The sequence below is a fragment of the Symsagittifera roscoffensis genome, chromosome 5 (assembly GCF_963678635.1).
Source record: "Symsagittifera roscoffensis chromosome 5, txSymRosc1.1, whole genome shotgun sequence".
Taxonomy (NCBI): domain Eukaryota; kingdom Metazoa; phylum Xenacoelomorpha; order Acoela; family Convolutidae; genus Symsagittifera; species Symsagittifera roscoffensis.
Genome location: NC_087066.1, coordinates 3,103,889 through 3,123,961, shown reverse-complemented (window position 1 = coordinate 3,123,961; position 20,073 = coordinate 3,103,889). Strand labels below are relative to the sequence as shown.

At 36.2% G+C, this 20,073-nt stretch overlaps 2 protein-coding genes across 2 annotated transcripts in view; both read right to left on the bottom strand.

Annotated features, from left to right (window-relative positions):
- Positions 1-20,073, bottom strand: part of LOC134846099 (uncharacterized) — a 434,549-nt gene that overhangs the window by 300,022 nt on the left and 114,454 nt on the right. The gene's annotated exons all lie outside the window — the stretch shown is intronic.
- LOC134846568 (uncharacterized) overlaps positions 19,854-20,073 on the bottom strand; it is a 6,521-nt gene continuing 6,301 nt past the window's right edge. Inside the window, exon 4 of the mRNA XM_063863951.1 lies at positions 19,854-19,997. Within this exon, the coding sequence (XP_063720021.1) occupies positions 19,854-19,997 (144 nt within the window). The remainder of the gene's footprint in view (positions 19,998-20,073) is intronic.

The window sequence follows — 20,073 nt, the reverse complement described above, 5'->3', positions numbered from 1 at the left end:
TCTGTAAACCCCGGATGGGTGGAACCAGATATAAACTATATATATTATTTGGTTATAAATTGGATATTTTATCTCTATAAAGTTTTTAATTTTAACCAATCACGATCCATCTAACTAACAACCCACTTATTTGTAAGTGCTGAAATTACTTGTAATTTCAGCACCATAGCATATTGAATTTAACTTACAACTTAGTTGCTTTTTTCAAGAGACCGACTCGTAATAAAAACCATTATACTCTAGATCTATTGAGACTAGGAGATATAAGAGTAAGATTAAGATCGGTATTAGACTAAGAAGTTGCACAAATCTATCCGGCCGAAAATAAGATAGCGTGACAAGCAGACGGTGTACCCTATCCGAAATTACTCTATGAGTTACACCTCAAATCTAACTCACTACCGACAGTAGAATATCATTGACAAGCATGTTTATATTCTGAAATTTAATTCTGTATAAAAACGCGCAACATTTACATTTTGAAATTTTTCAAAAAAAAAATATTTGTATTTTGATAGGCGGCTACAAATTAGTTTAATCGACATTTTATTTATGATTTAATGGTTATATCTGTTATTCGGGCAATACAATATTCTTTTGAAACAGTCTTGTGAAAAAAGTGCCTTATTTCTCCTTTTAATTGATTGGGAGAATTGTCCGGTGGACCTGGGTTAGGTGACTTCTACGTTCGTTTTTACTGTTCATTACAAATAGATGTTTTAGAATAAATTAAGCTCATTTTTTTTATTAATTGATTCTTTTTCATCTTGCATTGAGGCCCTTTATAATCATTTTTTTCCAATTTGTTGTTTTATTGGATGTTGATGAAACAAAGAAATAGAGATAAGTATCAGCTTTTTTTGTATACAAAATAATTTTTGACAATGCAAAATCTTACTCTAACCATTTCTGATCTTGTAGCTGGTACGTGCGTTCAATTTTTTGTTTATCAACCCACTGTTTATCAGCGTTTAATTGGAAATGATTTGCAATGCACCACGATATATAGCCGTGTTTATTTAGATCACGAATCATTCACAAAGTTAAAAATTAAACCGTAGTTAAATTTCATCTTTCGGTCTGAAGACTTTAAAATTGTAGCTAAAAGGTAGAATAAAAATGTTTGATTTGATTTACGATGTTTGCTACCAGGCCATAAGTAACTATGCAGCTAGATTCATTATAAAACAAGGAGAGTTAAAATCTTGGTAATTAGCACGGAATATTTCGTGCACAAAAAATTTTAAAAAATATTGTCAAACAAAGAAAACTGAAAAATACTAAACAAACGAGAAAACATTTTTTAATTCTTTTTTTCCTGTCAAGGCAACTGATTTAATTTACCAAAGTTCCAGACAACTGAATTAAATGAAAAACAGCCACAATGAGAGGTAATAATTGCTGAATTAAGGTGAAACCAACTGTATTATCTTTAAGTGGGCAGGTCATCAAATGCCCAAGAACTAATTTTTGGGGTCCGATTAAATACTTGAACAAACCCGAAAAGTATTTTCTAGTAGCGGTAGATCGTTTCTCACGCTGGCCTTCAGCAATGATATGTAACATTTAAAAAATCGGATAAAGTGCTAAAATTTAACAAAAACTATTTTGTACAGCTCATAACAAGAAGCGAGCGACGTTGACTGACGCAAAACTGAGACGACTTGGATTCACGCTCGGAAGAAGAATTAAACTGTTTATCAGCGTTTAATTGGAAATGATTTGCAATGCACCACGATATATAGCCGTGTTTATTTAGATCACGAATCATTCACAAAGTTAAAAATTAAACCGTAGTTAAATTTCAACTTTCGGTCTGAAGACTTTAAAATTGTAGCTAAAAGGTAGAATAAAAATGTTTGATTTGATTTACGATGTTTGCTACCGGGCCATAAGTAACTATGCAGCTAGATTCATTATAAAACAAGGAGAGTTAAAATCTTGGTAATTAGCACGGAATATTTCGTGCACAAAAATTTTAAAAAATATTGTCAAACACTACTGCCATGTCGGGCGACAGCCACAGGAAAAGCTATCAAAGCGGGACAAGGGTCAAGCAAATCGGGAGACGCGGAGCGAGAGTGCGAAACGAGCCAACGCGGCCCACGAAGATAACGGAGCGAGAAATAACAACTCTGCTACGGAAAAAGCCAAGGAGACGGAAGTAACCGCGATTTGGGCAGCGAGCGCACCAGAGAAGGGGCGAGTCGATTAACAGCCGGAAAGTGAGTGCAACAGCCACAAAGAAAAAAACGCGGGGCGGCCGCTTAAGCAAAGACTGATCTCGTACTCGAGTCAAGACTCGCACGACCACGCTTCGGACTATGCGAGTTCAAGAAAAAGCTCGCGGAAACAAACGGCTGTGAACAAACTGGGCGGATTTCTGATTGATCACATTCAGAAGGTGAGAAAGAAGGTGAAAGGAGTAAGGGATAACAACTGACCGAACGCTCAGTTGTATAGACGATCGAAAAACTGAGATGCTTAGAGAGAGGGTTGACCGTTGGTCTTAAACTCAAAATAGATTTTTAAGTTTCGGCTAATTTTATACTATGATTCAATATTCTTAAGCGGAGATAAATGTTCTTTATGCATATTTTAGAACACCATCTAGTTTGAACAGTTGATCTGTTGAGTTTTGTTTGCTTACGTTCTTGGAGCTGTCTGTTTATCTTTTTGATTACCCGGGTTGACCAAAATGTGCAACCATACGTCGCACCATGCATGGTTCCATGGAAGCCATGAAAAATTGCCGACGTATTTTTATGTTAAAATAACACATTTTCCATGCATGGCGCGACGTATGATTCCAAATTTTTTAAAGTATGGGGGACTTCAAATTAAACAATATTGATACTTTTACCAGGGATGTTGAAAATTTATATGTCACCATGGAAGCTTGCAATGTATGGTTACTATGGTATCATGCATGGCGCGACGTATGGTTACTATGGTACCATGCATGGCGCGACGTATGGATACCATGGAAACATATATGATGGCGCTACATATGATTAACAAAGAACCATATTTGGCGCGACATAGAAACTGAATAATCAAATAAATGCATTATTCTCGTGGGCATCCAAAAAGTGCTCTGAACGACCTCAAAGACGTTGGTAGTAAAAATCTTTTTTCCGCCGTTCAGAGCAAAAATTTGGTTCCCAAGCAAAGCACATTTTTATCCGATGTAGAAAACTTTACCTGATGACGCCGGAAAACATACCTGGTGATGGCTGAATAACTTTCACAAAACTGTCTAAAAAAAAACAGGCATTTCAGAAACATGAAAGATTAACAACACATAAAATAAAATAATAACCATCAAATAAAAAAAACTCAACAGAGGCAAAGCAGAGCTTCACATCACTTGCAATACAACGAAATCGTCGCAAACTAAAAAACAGATTCTGCAAAAAAAACACAAGAAAAAATCCAACGAAAATTTTTTCAAGCGATCAAATTTATAACCAACACAAAATGCAAACTTCGATCAAAATTTCGTTTAAAATGTTAACATGCACAAAAAATGTCTGTTGCAACAGGCCCAATAGATAAATAGGTCGAGCAGATGAATCTTAGGAAAAAATTTCACGAGAAAAAAGTCTAAAAGACAATTGCAGTACCCTTGTTTATCACAAGTGTAACTATGGCAAGATTTTCAAAATTTTTTATATATTTGTCTTGGTTTCGTCTGAATTAAAGTTAATTTAAAGAAAACTGATCTAAGAAGACATATGAGTGCTAAATAAACATCGAAACGAAACTCGGAAGCGGTACCAAGCCTTGCAATTCTTGTGGACACCCGTTGAGCCTAATAGGCCGATGTAGATCTGGCCGAAAAGTTTTAAGCCGAAAACAAAGAAAAAGAAAATAGACGAAAATAAAATTGGAAGTGGTAAAATTAAAACCAACAAACAAAAAACAAATTACAAGTCAACGGCCATTCAAAACGCAGACTTTCTCTGAATATGTCTGTTATTTGACAAAAGAACAGCTATGGAGAAAGTAGCTTCTGTCATTGTGTGAACAAAGTTCTTTACGAGAAAAAAGTGCATATTCCCCAAACTATTGAGCCTCAGTTTACTCCCTAAAGTGTTGTAAGAAAAAAACCTAAAGGGTAACAGAATACATTAAGTTTGGTTAATTTTTCAATGTTTTTTTTAAATTTTTTTTCTTCTATGGAAATATTGTTTTAAGTTTCTTAATTGAATTACTATTGAAAAAAATCCAAATTTTAAAATATCTTGTGGTAATTGGACACGATTTGTTTGAGACGGAGTTTTATTGTAATTCGTTTCAAGACGTACCAAATAAAGCTTTGCTCCGGAAGGAGAAAAATTTTAGGAAAATTGAAAATAAAACATTTTTCACCAATCTTCACGCATTTTTTTTCCAAAATAATGTTTTCAGTTTACCCCCTCAAAATTTGAAAATGCAAATAAACCTCGAAATTCACAAAATTTCCGTCAATTTTGGTTGTGCTGTTGCCTGCACTAGTAAAGTTGTTTTTGTAAAGAAACATCGATTCCATAAATAGCGCTATTTATGGTGCGACGTATGGTTTGCATGGTAGAAAAATTTAAAATCTAATAAAAGTGTATTTTGTACTACAGATACTTTTTCTCAGTCATTGTTGTCATTTAACCTCTATTTTACGGTTTTCTGGAGAAAAAAAAATATGGTGAAAAGTCTCTTCCATACGTAGCACCATATATGTTGCAACGTATGATTTGCATGGTGAAAAGTTTTGATATTTTACCAACAGCTTGCATATCAATGAGAAACCGTTTTATTACTATTCTACTCCATTAAAAAGCTATTTTGAGGGTTTTCGAAACCAACGTATGTGCTACGTATGATTAGTCATTCTCCATGCAAATCATGCATGGATGTGCATGGTTGCGCATTATCTTCTATGGTGGGCAACCCGGGTAGTACCTGCCATCTTGCTTTTGAGTTGTTGAAGTTTTGAAACAGTATTGAGTGTTCTGATAATTGATTACAGCTGGACGATTTTATCAATTTATATTAAATTTTTGATTATGACGTTTTTGTCATGGTGAATCTTCAGGCTACAGAGTACAGGGCTTTTGTAATATCATCTGAATGAAATTTACAGAAATTAAATTTTTTTTTCAATGACTACATGACGCTTGGTCAATTCTTCTATTTTTTTTCAAATTTTTTGTTACAATCGCAGAAATGGACTTTTTCAAATCAAATCATTACGAAGTGGAAACTTGTTCTGATGTTTATGTTCCCTCCCAAACACCGACGAAATTTCAAATTGGCGTAGATAGTAAAGTTTAGTTAAAGCAAGTAAAATCAGCCCGTTCGACTCGTTCAGAGTTCTACAACGGTCGCCTCAACGACTCAAAACTGATTAGCACACGTCAAACTTGTCAAAGTTGTGATTTCGAAAAACTTTGAGATGTTATTTTTCCACGCGAACAAATTAAAGCCTCCTTTCTTTATCTCATCTCCCACGATTCCCACAAGTCACTCGATCACATACAAGAAGCAAATCAAATGTTTGCTTACAATAATTGTCCGTAACCTCATTTTCAAGTGAATTCTTACTTAAAATTTGTCAAATGCACAAAAAATAGCAACAAATAAATCGAATGCTCCCTCAATCAGTATTCCACAAACTAACTTTACATATATTATCAAAAGAACACACGAAACACCTCAAAATGATGATGCTACTTGCTTGAGTTTTTCTTTTCTGTCCACTTTTAACTCCACAACGTTGCTTTGTCCTCGCACACCAAAGGAGCAAAAATAAATTGGTTTGCCATCAGGTGCAGATCTAGGATTTTTTCGACGGGGGGGGGGGGGGGCGGGTTTTCAAAAAAATTCGAAAATTTTGACGACCTTTTATTTAGGTCGACCAAATTGGTTTTCCGAGCTCTCCTAAAGCACTGAAAAGACGCTGTTTTGGCCAAATTTTCTAAGCTGCAGGCAAATTTTGAAAAAAAAATGTCAAAAAAGCTGTTTTTGGGCGCTTTTTGGAAAATTTTCACTATAAAAATAAAAACCGGGTTTTTTTTTGGCGCGCTCCCCCTCAAAAATAATATTATTGGCGCCAAAGGCGCCTTTAGAAAAATTTTAGGGTCCGTCGGCCAAAAATGGATTTCTTCAAAAGTACCAAAGGGGGGGACCTTTTTGTTGGTGGGGGTCGAATCGCTGAGGAAGGGGCGTCGCCCCCCTGAGCCCGCCCCTGTTTGTCATCATTATGGCTCTGCTCTGCATACAATGATATAAGAAAAACCTAAATGACAAACAAGTCACCATTTTAAGTGAACGCATCGGTGACTGATATTAATCAAAACAAAACTACATAATTTATGGTTCCATCTAAGAAAGCTTATCCACCTATCAATCTATATTCTTGATCCACTAGAATGATTTTTTGTTCCGACGTTTGTAACGAAAGTAACGGAATATTTGTGCTCGGGGTAGTTTTTTTCTTTAAAATTTTTGACGGATTTTTTTTCAGCTGAAAAGTATTGTTGTCTTGAGCTCCAATTTCAAAAAATATTCTACCTGTGATCATTTTTCGTAAAGTTATGGGGGTTTAAAGACTGCCATTTCGGCCAATTTCTGACAATTAACGCGCGATATACTCTCGCTATTAACGCATAAGCGGAGATTTAATCCGCCTTAGAAATTGTTCCAAATTGGTTCAAGGAAGCTTATTTGTCATAAGGAGCGAAATCTGTTCTTTTGTACTTTATATGTTGTGTGGGGGGATGATCTTCATGAAAAATTTCAAATTAAAAAAAATTTCATTGTATTTTTTTAAATTGAATTTCTTAATGTTATTACTGCTCCATAAACTTTATAAGGCAGTCGGAACATTCAGGGCCCTGATACCAGCAGTCTTGTTTAACGTTTAGCCTTCAATGTTCTACAATCAATTTTTCACTGGAAAACTGTACAAGCCCAGTCTTCAACTGACCCTTTCTGGCCGTGTGAAGCATTATAATGCCCAGAGAAAAGCTACTGCGAGCCGAAAAAAAAACATCTCAACAGAAGACTACAATCTCTCGTCGAAATAAGTTTTGACATTTATTGAAGAAAACATAAATCAATCAGGTTGACAAAGCTTTCTTTTTAATAAACACTAGATGGTGTGAAAAGTTCAGAGTGTCCTTTATATGATTGCTAGTATACATTAGTAACCCCTTGAAATCAGGTAGTTTTGACTTTGTTTATAACCAGACCAATTCGAGAGTATCAAAGATAATTTTTATCTTTTAACCTTATCGTTTTCCGTTATTTGTAAAAATTTCCTGAGACTTAAGAAATAAGAATAAGATTAAGATCGTTATTTGACTAAGAATTTGCAAAAACCTGTTCGTTTGAAAAAAAGATTGCGTAACAAAAAAGCGGTGATCTCCTTCTCTCATTTTTAAAAAAATACTGCCGCTGGACTTCAAAATTGCAATTTTTTACTTTTCAAGCAAATAAATGAACAAAGAAATTTTTCTGCTGTTCAAACTTCAGCTACAAAATGTATACGTTGAAATTTTGAGATATGGTATATCAAAATTTTTGCTGAATTACAGCCGTATAATATCGGTAGAAACTTTTTGCTAGGGCGTCCGTTTGGCCATTTAACAGAAAGTGTCAGGGAGTTGCCAAAAAGCCTTGTAAACAGCAGATTTCATTTGGAAATTCGACCTTGAAAAATTTGTAGCAAATTTAAGGGTCTACGTTAGGTCCTCTCATAGGTTTTCCCTCGCTTAAAACAGAATCAAACTTTAGCTTATCACTTAGACAAAAGTTGACTGATCATTCAGCAGTCTCTTCAGTAAAATACCAACAGCTGAGTAAATTTTGATTCGAAGTTGCGTAGAATTTTTTTTTGTAGCTAACAAAAATCTTATATGAGAGCTTAGCTTAGATACGCAATTTTTCAAAAAACAAAGTCTTAAAAGTTCAAACTGCTTCTGATGTTTAAAAACAATTTCTTGGTAGCAGGAACATTTCTCTGACGCCATCTGATTATATAGTCAAAGGATGCTTCAAAAGCAAATTTTTACGGTTTTTTTATTTGCTTGTGTTTTGACGAATCATTTCAATCATCACATGTCAAAATTTCAACTGCGAGTTTTTGTTCGTTGAAAGTAAAACGGCAGAAATGTGACAAAAATGCAGAAAAATAAAAGGTAACACTTCCATGTCCAGTGACTTCATTTATTCTTTTCCCTATTAATCTCAGATGGAAAAAAATTATCGATTGAGTCCGTAAACATTTTAGGTTATTTAGGTTTTTTCGCCAATACACTCATTTTTGATACTACAGTCACGGAAGATAGAAGCTGCAACTTTAAGTTTTCAGGCTATGAAATGAACCAAAAAAACTTCACGTTTGTGTCGTTTTCTCTACGACTACAGTTTGACATAAAAGAAAATTTGGCATGTTTTAAAAAACCTATAATGTTTTTGGTTGGCCATTTAACAGGAGGGAGTCAGCAAGGTGTTCTTAGGGCCAAAATGTCAGCGTAATCAGCAGAAGCAGTTTTAAATTTTATACTTTGTTGAAAAACTAAATACTTCAGCTGGGCCGTCGTATAAAATTTCTTTTACTCAAAAGGAAGACAAAAACTAATCAGCTATGAAATAAACTTTGACTCAGATTTTGGCTTGTTACCAAACAAATTGCTGAACTTTCAGACAATTCCTGACATAAAGCTTAGCACTTTTTCTATTTTCTTATATGACGGCCTAGCTTAGACCTTTGGCTTTCCAACGAATACAACTGTTAATTTAAAGTTTTAAAGTGCTTCTGCCGTTTACGCGGTCTTTCTGGCACTATGAAAACCTCTCTGTCGCTCTCAAATAAGTTGACAAATATTGGCCGGCCATTTATAAGTACAATTTTGACCTTATTTTGAATAAACCGTTTAATTCACCATATGTTAAAAAGTCAACAGTGAATCTCCAATTCTTGCAGAGAAAACAACAAAGACAAAAACAAACAAATTTTTTTTCAGTTCATCACTTGACAAATAAATTTGCTCGTTTTATGTCCTTTCAGTGTATTTTTGACGTGCTCAAAGTATGACCCAACCAGGTATGTGAATGTCTCATGAAAACTAAAAACTGGAACTACTGAATTTTGTGACTGTATCAGAAGTTTGAAACAGACAAATCGTGGTCAAGTTTGATTGAAAGACACTAAATTTGATGCGTAAAAGTCTTCTTTCAGTAAAGGAAGGGTTGTTCTTACAACTTTGGGCAAATTAAGTTACAAAAATCTCATAGTTTTTCCCAGTGTTAATTCTAAATTCGCAAATTATTTCTTCGCCTTGCTTGCAAAAATCGCATTTATTGAATTTAAAGTCGGTTTAAAATTTTGTTGGGCCACAAAAACAAATATTCAGAACAGTTTTTATGAAAAAAATATTTTGGTCATTTTTCTAGGTTAAAATTCAGCACAGTGAGTCATTGCTTTTTTAATTGTATCGACAAAAATGTGGCGATTTTTTTATGTGGCGATGACAAAAAAAAGAAACATACATTTTATAAATGTAAAACAAATTGAAAAAAGTTTATCACGCAAAAACTGCTTCAATGAAACAAGAGGCGAAGCTGCAATCACAAATACAAACCAGAAAACCAGAATAAGTAGCTTAAAATTGGTAAGAAGTGAAAAACTGGATGAAAGCCAAAAATAAGACATCAACAAAAATTTTTGATGCGGTCCGGAATCGAACCGCAGCAAAAAAGTAGAATTCTCCCATCCTTGAACTCGTACAACGGATAATTGCCAATTGGTATACACTTGCCACCAATCAACTTTAAAAATTTCAAATAAATTTCGAAAAAAAAGTTTTATCGAATCGCCTAAGAGAACTTAGATGTTGGCATTTTGATAAAATCATTCTTGGCGGGAACCGGAATTCCCACATTAGAAGGACCTCAAGATCCAGAAAATGAACTGACGAGGAAAGCAAGGGATGCTAGAAACAAATATGTCAAGCGAGTTTATAAAGTGGCAGAAGAAAAAAGATCTCGGAGGAGAAACGAAAATTTGGTAGCATTAGAAGATGCGAGGAAATTAAAAGAGTAAGATCTACGCTTTACTTGATCCCAGGAACAAAAAGAAATGAAGTGTTTGCGCAAAACGCCCCAAGATGAAAATTTTGTCGGTATTTCAAAGAATTTTTTGATCTCCTAGATCCGCATTAAGGAAAAGTTCAAACATTCCTTTCGAGCAGTACAAACTACTAAATTGCGAACAAAAAAATCTAGGAAATTATGAGTTGTTCCTGGGAGATAGTTGATGTTTTTGAGCAAGGTTGGATACGTGACTTTTTTTCAGCATACAAACTCGCGATTTTCAACAAAGACATTTATCAGAAACGCTTACTCCAGTAGATGCCCTAAATCAGGCAGTCAACAAAGGAAAGGAGTGAAAGGAGATCCTGTGAAAAGAGAACCAAACTTGAACAGAGAACAGTCTAAGTCGTGAAATGAAATGTGGCAACGCTTTTACCGAAACACATCTAAACGTATGTCCAGCGAACGAAATTTGTTGAAGTTGTAAATCCAAGGGACACTTGAGAAGACTGTGCAAGAATATCAAGGAAATTGGCTGTAAATAGTGTATAAAAAATACACAATAAGAATTGTCACTATCTCCCATCGGAACGACTGAAGGTAGAAGAAGAATATTTTGATATGTGATAAATTAATTGGCAAAGGAGGGATTTAGTGACGACGACGTTTAACAATTAATCTGTAGTGAATATTTGGTACATGGACTGTTAACTTTTTATTTTGAATATCGAACTGTAACCGAGAAAGATATGGGCTTTACAGATCTTCTTCTAAGACCTTAAACAGGAAAAATCGCCCAATTTCATAGTACTAAGGAAATTGGTAGTCGCAAACTTCACAAGAAATCACAAGAAAAAGTTTTTTTTTGCCTATGATTGATGTAAAGGAAGAATTTAGGAATAGCGAATTGTATGTTTTGATAATTCATTGGACGCCAATAGCAAACAGAAAGTACTCCCATCGGGCAGAAAATGGGAAGAATTATGACATATCCACGGTTATTCTTTGCTATTATTCTCAATAATTTCACAGACTCACGTTGAAACTGCAATTCGAACAACTCGCGCTCAGGTTTTTGTACAAGTTGTTGTACTCCTTAGGATTTGTCTCAAAAAATAATTAAAACAAATTTTTTTTATCAGATCAGTAATGTTTTCCCTCTTTTTCTGTCCAACAGACGTTAGACAAATTTATTCATTTTCAATCAAGTTCTCACGCCAAAAAAAACTGCTAGCGCTAAATATCAGAACATTCAAGTAAAAGTTATGTGCAATCAAATGTCTCAAATACATCGAAACTTATCAATGAACCAGATGAGATCTCAACTTACCCTCATCCCCCATATCATATCAACCCTTGTTAAAATATTTAAAAACTATAGAAAAATTGTATATTTAATTTAATGGTGAACAACAACAGCAATATGAAGGAGGTGGAAATTGGGAAAGTTTGGAGCTTACAACAAGGTTTTTCAACCGGAGTTAATTATTAAGGATGGACTGCTGTTTGATGACAACAAACTCTTTTTTCCTTCAGCTCTTGGATCTCCTTTCATGGCCCTTTTTCTTGAAACCAAACCCAGACAGCTTGATTTGAAGTCATTGGCAGCAAAGTGTTGGTGGCCTCAATTTTACAGAAAAATTTACCAACATGGGATAAATTGCTCAGATAGCATAATAACTGGTAAGAACCATCATCTAATATTGAGCGCAGCAAACTTTCAGAAATTTCCCGAACTCAAAGAATCGATTGAAAAAATTGATTTGGACTTCGCCGACCCGCTGGATAAAAATTGTGGTGGAAAAGTTTATATCTTCTTTTGCATCGACAGTTTCTCAAATTTTCCAAAGGCGAAAGTGTTGAGAACCACCTCAATATAATCAATGTAATATTTTCCATCCAATGACTGCAATCTCTATGAACTTCCAAACACCATTAGAGTGGACAATGGGTCGTATTTTATGTCAACTATTTTTAAAGTTTCTACTAGAGGAATAAAATCAATCTAATATTTGCACATTGAGATACCATAGATCCAATGGTGTCGTAGAACGATAATTATACACAGTTAAATCAAAAAGATAAGTGATGTCGTTTAAAGAGACAAAACCGACTTTAAATTCAGCGATTACTGACACTCCTTCTATCCCAACGGGCAGCTTTTTCAGACGTAGGACAACGTGATAAGTTCAAAATTGCACCGATTGAGTTGCACCGACCGAGTTGCACCGACCGAGTTGCATCGACCGAGTTGCACCGACCGCTAGAGTGGACATCAATTGAGAAGAAGAACCAGAGCGACCATTGAATTAGGTTATTTGTCCCAGCAAGACGCCGGAGAACTCGCAGATCAGAGGTTTTGTCATCACCTGTCAATGAGTCTTTCTGACCCTATTTGGAGAAACTGCAGAAAGCAACACATTGAAAGCCGAAATCCACAAAAAAACCACTACTCACAATTCTTTTTTAGACCCACATATGATAGTTGAGATATTCTTTTTGGCTGAAACTAACACACTACTGCAAGACTAGGTAAGCATTATTTCGTCAGTGATTGAAAATGAAACTAGAGGGGACGCAGATATGTCCTACAACAACTACAACCCAGCCAAAACTGCTCAAATTAACAACTCACATATTTCTTCTTTTTTTGGGATCCGACTTCCAATTTTATCATCCATCTAACTCGAATTTTTTGTCGAAATTATAGCCGACTCTAAGCCCAGATTTGGCACATTTAACACTTATCAATTCATCAGCTATATTTTACGTCGATTGATTTTAACTATTCAGTAAATTTATTCAGTAAATTTTTTCCCTGTTGAGATATCTGATTGAAACGTTTATAGTCTTTACACTGTTTGCGCTCTGATTGTGTATTTGAGCTTCTCTTGTAAAGTTCATGGTGCATATAGTAAGTTTGTTACTTTTGTTTCTTCTTTTTGTTGGACGTGGGTGAAGTGGGAAAGGAATATGAGTGTTACATTAGCTACCTTCATAGTGTCAAATAAACTTTTTTCCTGCTTTGGAGAATGTTGCGAATTGTTTTGAGCTACTTTAATTCAAAGTCATGTTTGTCTTTTCAAAGTCAATTGTACTTTGCTGCATTTTTCTAGTTTATCAGAAAAAAAAACAATTTCAATTCAGTTTATTCTCTTTCATTCTTGTAATTGTAGTTACTCATTTTAGTATACCAATGGTATTTGAGCGATTTGTATTAATAATAAAAATCTTTTAGTCGTGACTCGAAAGGTAATAAATCCTTTTTCAAAAATCTTCCTAGTGGTCGAGAAAAACCGGTTTGAATTTTTTGATTTTTCGTCTAATTTCGAGCGCGTAAAGCGAGCGAGTAGACTAACAACAGCTTGATTATGCGTAATTTAAGCCATAACAATTTGAGTTTACTCTACTGAAATCATTTTTTGGAGTCTTTTTAGCGCAATATTGGGAATCAAAAATTTTGTTTATTTCAAAAATTTTGGCATAACATTTCAAGAAAAGTTTTAAATTTTTTTAGTTATCTTTCTTCAAAAACTGTTGCCCAATTTGCTGATTTTTCTTTGAAATTTGAAAATGCCTACGTTTTTGATCAGATCTTCTTATTACACAACGCAGAAAATTCTTTACAAATTTGAAAAAAAATTTTCTAGTTTTTATTTTTGTTATGGTCGTAACATTCAGTGCTATTTTCACAGTAGCGGTTATCTTTGTTCTGTTAGTTATGTATTTTTTGTAGGCCATACTGTGCGTGAACGTGTTGTTACCAACTGTCACCAAAAATTGGCAATAGTCTACCCAAAGCACGCGCATGGCAGTATTTTAATATTAGTTCAGTATTGATTTCGACTTCAAAAAGAAATGTCCAAATCATCGGTAGAAAAAATAAAGCCCGAATAGTTTTGCTATACAAACTGATTTGACTGCAACATCCAATCAGAAAACCAAGTAAAACTGCTCGTATCAGGGCAAAGCCCTGATTGTTCCGATTGCCTTTTAAGGTTTATGGAGCAGTAATAACATTTAAAAATTTAAATGTAAAAAAAAACAAGATGAAATTTTTTTTTCTAAAATTTGAAAAAGACAATATCCCAAAAATAATCACAAATGATGTCAAAAAAAGTCAGCGTACATTAAAGTGTGCATCTAGTTGCTCTGCCAAGTCGCACAAACTTTTCCCTTGACAGACATTGCAACAAACAACTTCAATAGCTTTGAGTTGTCGTGAAGAGATAAAAAGTACTGAAAAATATTTTTCTAGTCGAGAACGATTGCTGGAAAAAGTGACAATTTAACTCGCGATTTTCAACAAAGACATTTATCAGAAACATTTGATCCAATAGATGCCCTAAATCAGGCAGTCAACAACGAAAAAGAATAACTAAACCAACCTCAAGTCAATAGCCTGTCACGGTCAAACAACAAAAAATTGTATTGAAAAATTAATCCTGTGAAGGGAGAACCAAACTTGAACAGAAAACAGTCTAAGTCGTGAAATGAAACGTGGCAACGCTTTTACCGAAATACATCTAAACGTATGTCCAGCGAACGAAATTTGTATAAGTTGTAAATCCAAGGTACACTTGAGAAGACTGTGCGAGAAGCTTGCAAAAATCGCATTTATTGAATTTAAAGTCGGTTTAAAATTTTGTTGGGCCGCGCAAAAACAAATATTCAGAACAGTGTTTATGAAAAAAATGTTTTGGTCTTATTTCTACGTTAACATTTTGTACAGTGAGTCATTGCTTTTTATTTGTATCCATGACAAAAATGTGGCAATTTTATTATGTGGCGATGAAAAAAAAAGAAACATACATTTTATAAATGTTAAGGTAAATTAAAAAAAATTTATCACGCAAAAACTGCTTCAATGAAACAAGAGGCGAAGCTGCAATCATAAATACAAACGAGAAAACCAGAATAAGTAGCTTAAAAACGGTAAGAAGTGAAAAACTGAATGAAAGCCAAAAATAAGACATCAACAAAAATTTTTGCTGCGGTCCGGAATCGAACCGCAGCAAAAAAATAGAATTCTCCCATCCTTGAACTCACACAACGGATAATTGACAATTGGCATACACTTGCCACCAATCAGCCTTAAACATTTCAAATAAATTTCGAAAAAAAACTTTTATCGACTCGCCTAAGAGAACTTAGATGTTGGCATTTTGATAAAATCATTGTTGGCGGGAACCGGAATTCCCACATTAGAAGGAACTCAAGATCCAGAAAATGAACTGACGAGGAAAGCAAGGGATGCTAGAAACAAATGTGTCAAGCGAGTTTAAAAAGTGGCAGAAGAAAAAAGATCTCGGAGGAGAAAAGAAAATTTGGTAGCATTAGAAGATGCGAGGAAAATAAAAAAGTAAGATCTACGCTTTACTTGATCCAATGTCAAAAAAGTCAGCGTACATTAAAGTGTGCATCTGGTTGCTCTGTCAAGTCGCACAAACTTTTCCCTTGACAGACATTGCAACAAACAACTTCAATTGCTTTGAGTTGTCCTGAAGAGATAAAAAGTACTGAAAAATATTTTTCTAGTCGAGAACAATTGCTGGAAAAAGTGGCATTTTCCCTCGCGATTTTCAACAAAGACACTTATCAGAAACGCTTACTCCAGTAGATGCCCTAAATCAGGCAGTCAACAACGAAAAAGAATAACTAAACCAACCTCAAGTCAATAGCCTGTCACGGTCAAACAACAAAAAATTGTTTTGAAAAACTAATCCTGTGAAAGGAGAACCAAACTTGAACAGAAACAGTCTAAGTCGTGAATGAAATGTGGCAACGCTTTAACCGAAATACATCTAAACGTATGTCCAGCGAACAAAATTTGTTGAAGTTGTAAATCCAAGGTACACTTGAGAACACTGTGCAAGAATATCAAGGAAATTGGCTGTAAATAGTGTATAAAAAATTACACAGTTAGAAATGTTCACTATCTCCCATCGGAGCGACTGAGGGTAGAAGAAGAACATTTTGATATGTGATAAACTAATTGTCAAAGGAGGGATTTAGTGACGACGACGTTTAACAATTAATCTGTAGTGAATATTTGGTTGCTCTCACATAAGTTGACAAATAATGGCCGGCCATTTATAAGTAATGTTTTTTCCTTTTTTGAATAAATCGTTTAGTTCACCATATGTTAAAAAGTCAACAGTGAATCTCCAATTCTTGCAGAGAAAACAACAAAGACAAAAACAACCAAATTTTTTTTCAGTTCATTACTTGACAACTAAATTTGCTCGTTTTATGTCCTTTGAGTGTATTTTTTGACGTGCTCAAAGTATGATCCAATCAGGTATGCTGATAATTCATTGGACGCCAATAAGGAAATTGATAGTCGCAAACTTCACAAAAAATTACAAGAAAAAGTTTTTTTTGCCTATGATTGTTGTAAAGAAAGAATTTAGGAATAGCGAATTGTATATATTGATAATTCATTGGACGCCAATAGCAAACAGAAAGTACTCCCATCGGGCAGTAAATGTGAAGAGTTATGACACATCCTCGGTTATTCTTTGCTATTATTCTCAATTATTTCACAGACTCACGTTGAAACTGCAATTCGAACAACTTGCGCTCAGGTTTCTGTACAAGTTGTTGTACTCCTTAGGATTTGTCTCACAAAATATTTAAAACAAATTCTTTTTCAGAAATGTTTTTCAGATCAGAAATGTTTTTTCTTTTTTTTCTGTCCAACAGACGTTAGACAAATTTATTCAATTTCAATCAAGTTCTCACGCCAAAAAAAAACCTGCTAGCGCTAAATATTAGGACATTCAAGTCAAAGTTATGGGCAATCAAATGTCTCAAATACATCGAAACTTATCAATGAACCAGATGAGGTCTCAACTTACCCTCATCCCCCATATCATTTATCAACCCTTGTTAAAATATTTAAAAACTATAGAAAAATTGTATATTTAATTTAATGGTGAACAACAACAGCAGTATGAAGGAGGTGGAAATTGGGAAAGTTTGGAGCTTACAACAAAGTTTTTCAACCGGAGATAATTTTTAAGGATGGACTGCTGTTTGATGACAACAAACTCTTTTTTCCTTCAGCTCTTGGATCTCCTTTCATGGCCCTTTTTCTTGAAACCAATCCTAGACAGCTTGATTTGAAGTCCTTGGCAGCAAAGTGTTGGTGGCCTCAACAATACAGAAAAATTTACCAGCATGGGATAAATTGCTCAGATAGCATAAAAACTGGTAAGAACCATCATCTTATAATGAGCGCAGCAAACTTTCAGAAATTTCCCGAACTCAAAGAATCAATTGAAGAAATTGATTTGGACTTTGCCGACCCGCTGGATAAAAATTGTGGTGGAAAAGTTTATATCTTTTTTTGCATCGACAGTTTCTCAAATTTTCCAAAGACGAAAGTGTTGAGAACCACCTCAATATAATCAATGTAATATTTTCCATCCAATGACTGCAATCTATATGAACTTCCAAACGCCATTAGAGTGGACAATGGGTCGTATTTTATATCAACTATATTTAAAATCCAATGGTGTCGTAGAACGATAATTATACACAGTTAAATCAAAAAGATAAGTGATGTCGTTTAACGAGACAAAACTACTTTAAATTCAGCAATTGATAAAAACATTTAGAGTCTTCATTCGACTAACCAACCATCAATTAGAGGCACATCTTCTATGAATGATTATTAAAATGCGCCCAACAATTTTTGGAAAAGTTGTGTCTCACACGCAAAGTTTAGATAAAATAGTCAATTTTGTATTTTGCAACAGCGCAGGACTGAGAGGAGAATGACTAGATTGAAAACGACTAAGTCAAAAAACCGACACAGGACCAGAAAGATTACGAGGATTTTCCAACGGATAAACTAATAGCCGTCAGAGCTAGAGCCCCACTCAGAAAAGGTAGTACCTGGTTTAGAAAAACGGTACATCAAAAAGTGGGGTTTCTGTATTTGGAACTTGAAAAAAGGCAAACTTAATCGGAATTGAACAGAAAAAAAACACTTGATAAGGAAAACGCAATCAGAAAGGTCGACTTAGTTTTCACGCCGAAAAAAAATAAGAAGCTCCAAAAGGGTTCCAGACAAGGCCGCCTTTTCGTGGTGGAACCAACACCAGCTGACAGCTGGTGCAAATGGCCGTTCAGCGGACCTCAAAACCCGCCGGACAAAAAACCCTCCATCGTGCACGAAGAGAAGTCCATCCCCAGTCATCTCAAGAAGTCAAATACCCGCCATCTGGAAGACTTCTATCATTATTCCACTACTGAAGCCAGGAAAACCCGCCAATGAGAGTGCCGCGTACCGGCCGATATCACTTCTTTGCCCCGCAGTCAAGATACTCGAGAAGTGCCTTCTCCCGATACTCCAGAAACACCTCAAGACGGCAGAACATCAACACGGCTTCAGACCGCGACACTCAACAGTCACAGCGCTCAATGAGCTATCAACTGTAATCGCAGACGGCTTCAATCAACGAAAACCCGCTGCCCGTACTGTTCTCGTTGTATTGGACCTCTCGAAAGCTTTCGATACTGTATGTCACGCTACCCTCCTCAAGCTGATTAACGATTCCACGCTTCCAGGAGCACTTGTACGCTGGTTAGCCACGTACCTGCACGGTAGACAGGCCCGCACACTGTTCAGAGACACGCTGTCAAGCAGTCGTATTGTCAGATTTGGAGTTCCACAAGGATCGGTTGTGGCTCCTACGCTGTTCAATTTCTACGTGGCAGATGCTACAATGCCTCCACCGACAATTTTCTTAGTATCCTATGCCGACGACTTCACAGTTTTCACCCTTGGGACCGACATAGAGACACCAAGCAAAGGCATCAACAGCTACCTGACGACGCTCTGCAATTTTCTAGACTCTCGAGATTTGGAGGTTTCAACACCGAAATGTTCCGTCACGCTCTTCACGCCCAGCACCAAAGAACACAAAATCATACCAGACGTGAAGATCAACGGGAAAGCCCTCATTCTGGCGAAAACACCGAAAATACTAGGCGTCACCTTCGATACAGCCCTGACATTCGGCCCACACTGCAAACTAGCCGCAGCTAGAGGAAGGAGCAGAGTGAATATCTTGAAAGCGCTGGCAGGAACTACCTGGGGACAGAGCAAGGAAACCCTCATAGTAGCCTACAAAGCCTACATCAGGCCCGTCTTAGAGTACGCATCACCAGTCTGGACTCCGATCGCTGCACAGACCCACGTAGAAACGCTGCAGAAAGTCCAAAACTCAGCCCTAAGAGTGGCCACAGGATGCACCACGATGACCGCTATCCAGCACCTGCACGACGAGACGAAAATCCTACCTGTCAGGCGGCATATCCGTATGAAAGCAGTCCAGCACCAGCTAGCCCATCATCTCGAAGGACACCCTGGCAACAGGCTGCTAGACCGACCGGAACCGCCCAGAAACATGAAGGAAACGCTCTTCAGCAGGTACGAGAGGTACATCACTGCACTCCTCGAAACATCCGATTCAGAAGAAGACGACGACACGCACGTTACCGAAGAGGACTACAGAGGGCTCCTCAAAAAAGTGCACACAAATGAGGTCAAAGACGCCCTAGACAACCGGGAAAAACAACAAAGTGCTCGAGGAACCAGCCCCCAAACTGAGCAAGGATGAATTACGACTGCCGAGAGGTACCAGACGGACCCTTGCCCAGTTGCGGAGCGGATACTCCCCATTCCTACAAAGCTACCTACACAGACTAGATGAATCAACCCCAGAAACATGCCCACAGTGCAACTCAGAAACCCACACAACGGGTCACCTATTCAGGTGCAGCGCAAACCCGACTACAATCACCCCCCACGCACTCTGGGAAAACCCGATCGAAGCAGCTGCTTTCCTGCAACTCGATACAGAAGAAGCCACAAATGAGGGACAAGAGGAGGGCCAAACTACGGGCACCTACGCAACAACAACAACAACAACAAGCTCCAATAAAAAATCGAGAGTAAAATTGATTGATTAGTTGACTTATCTA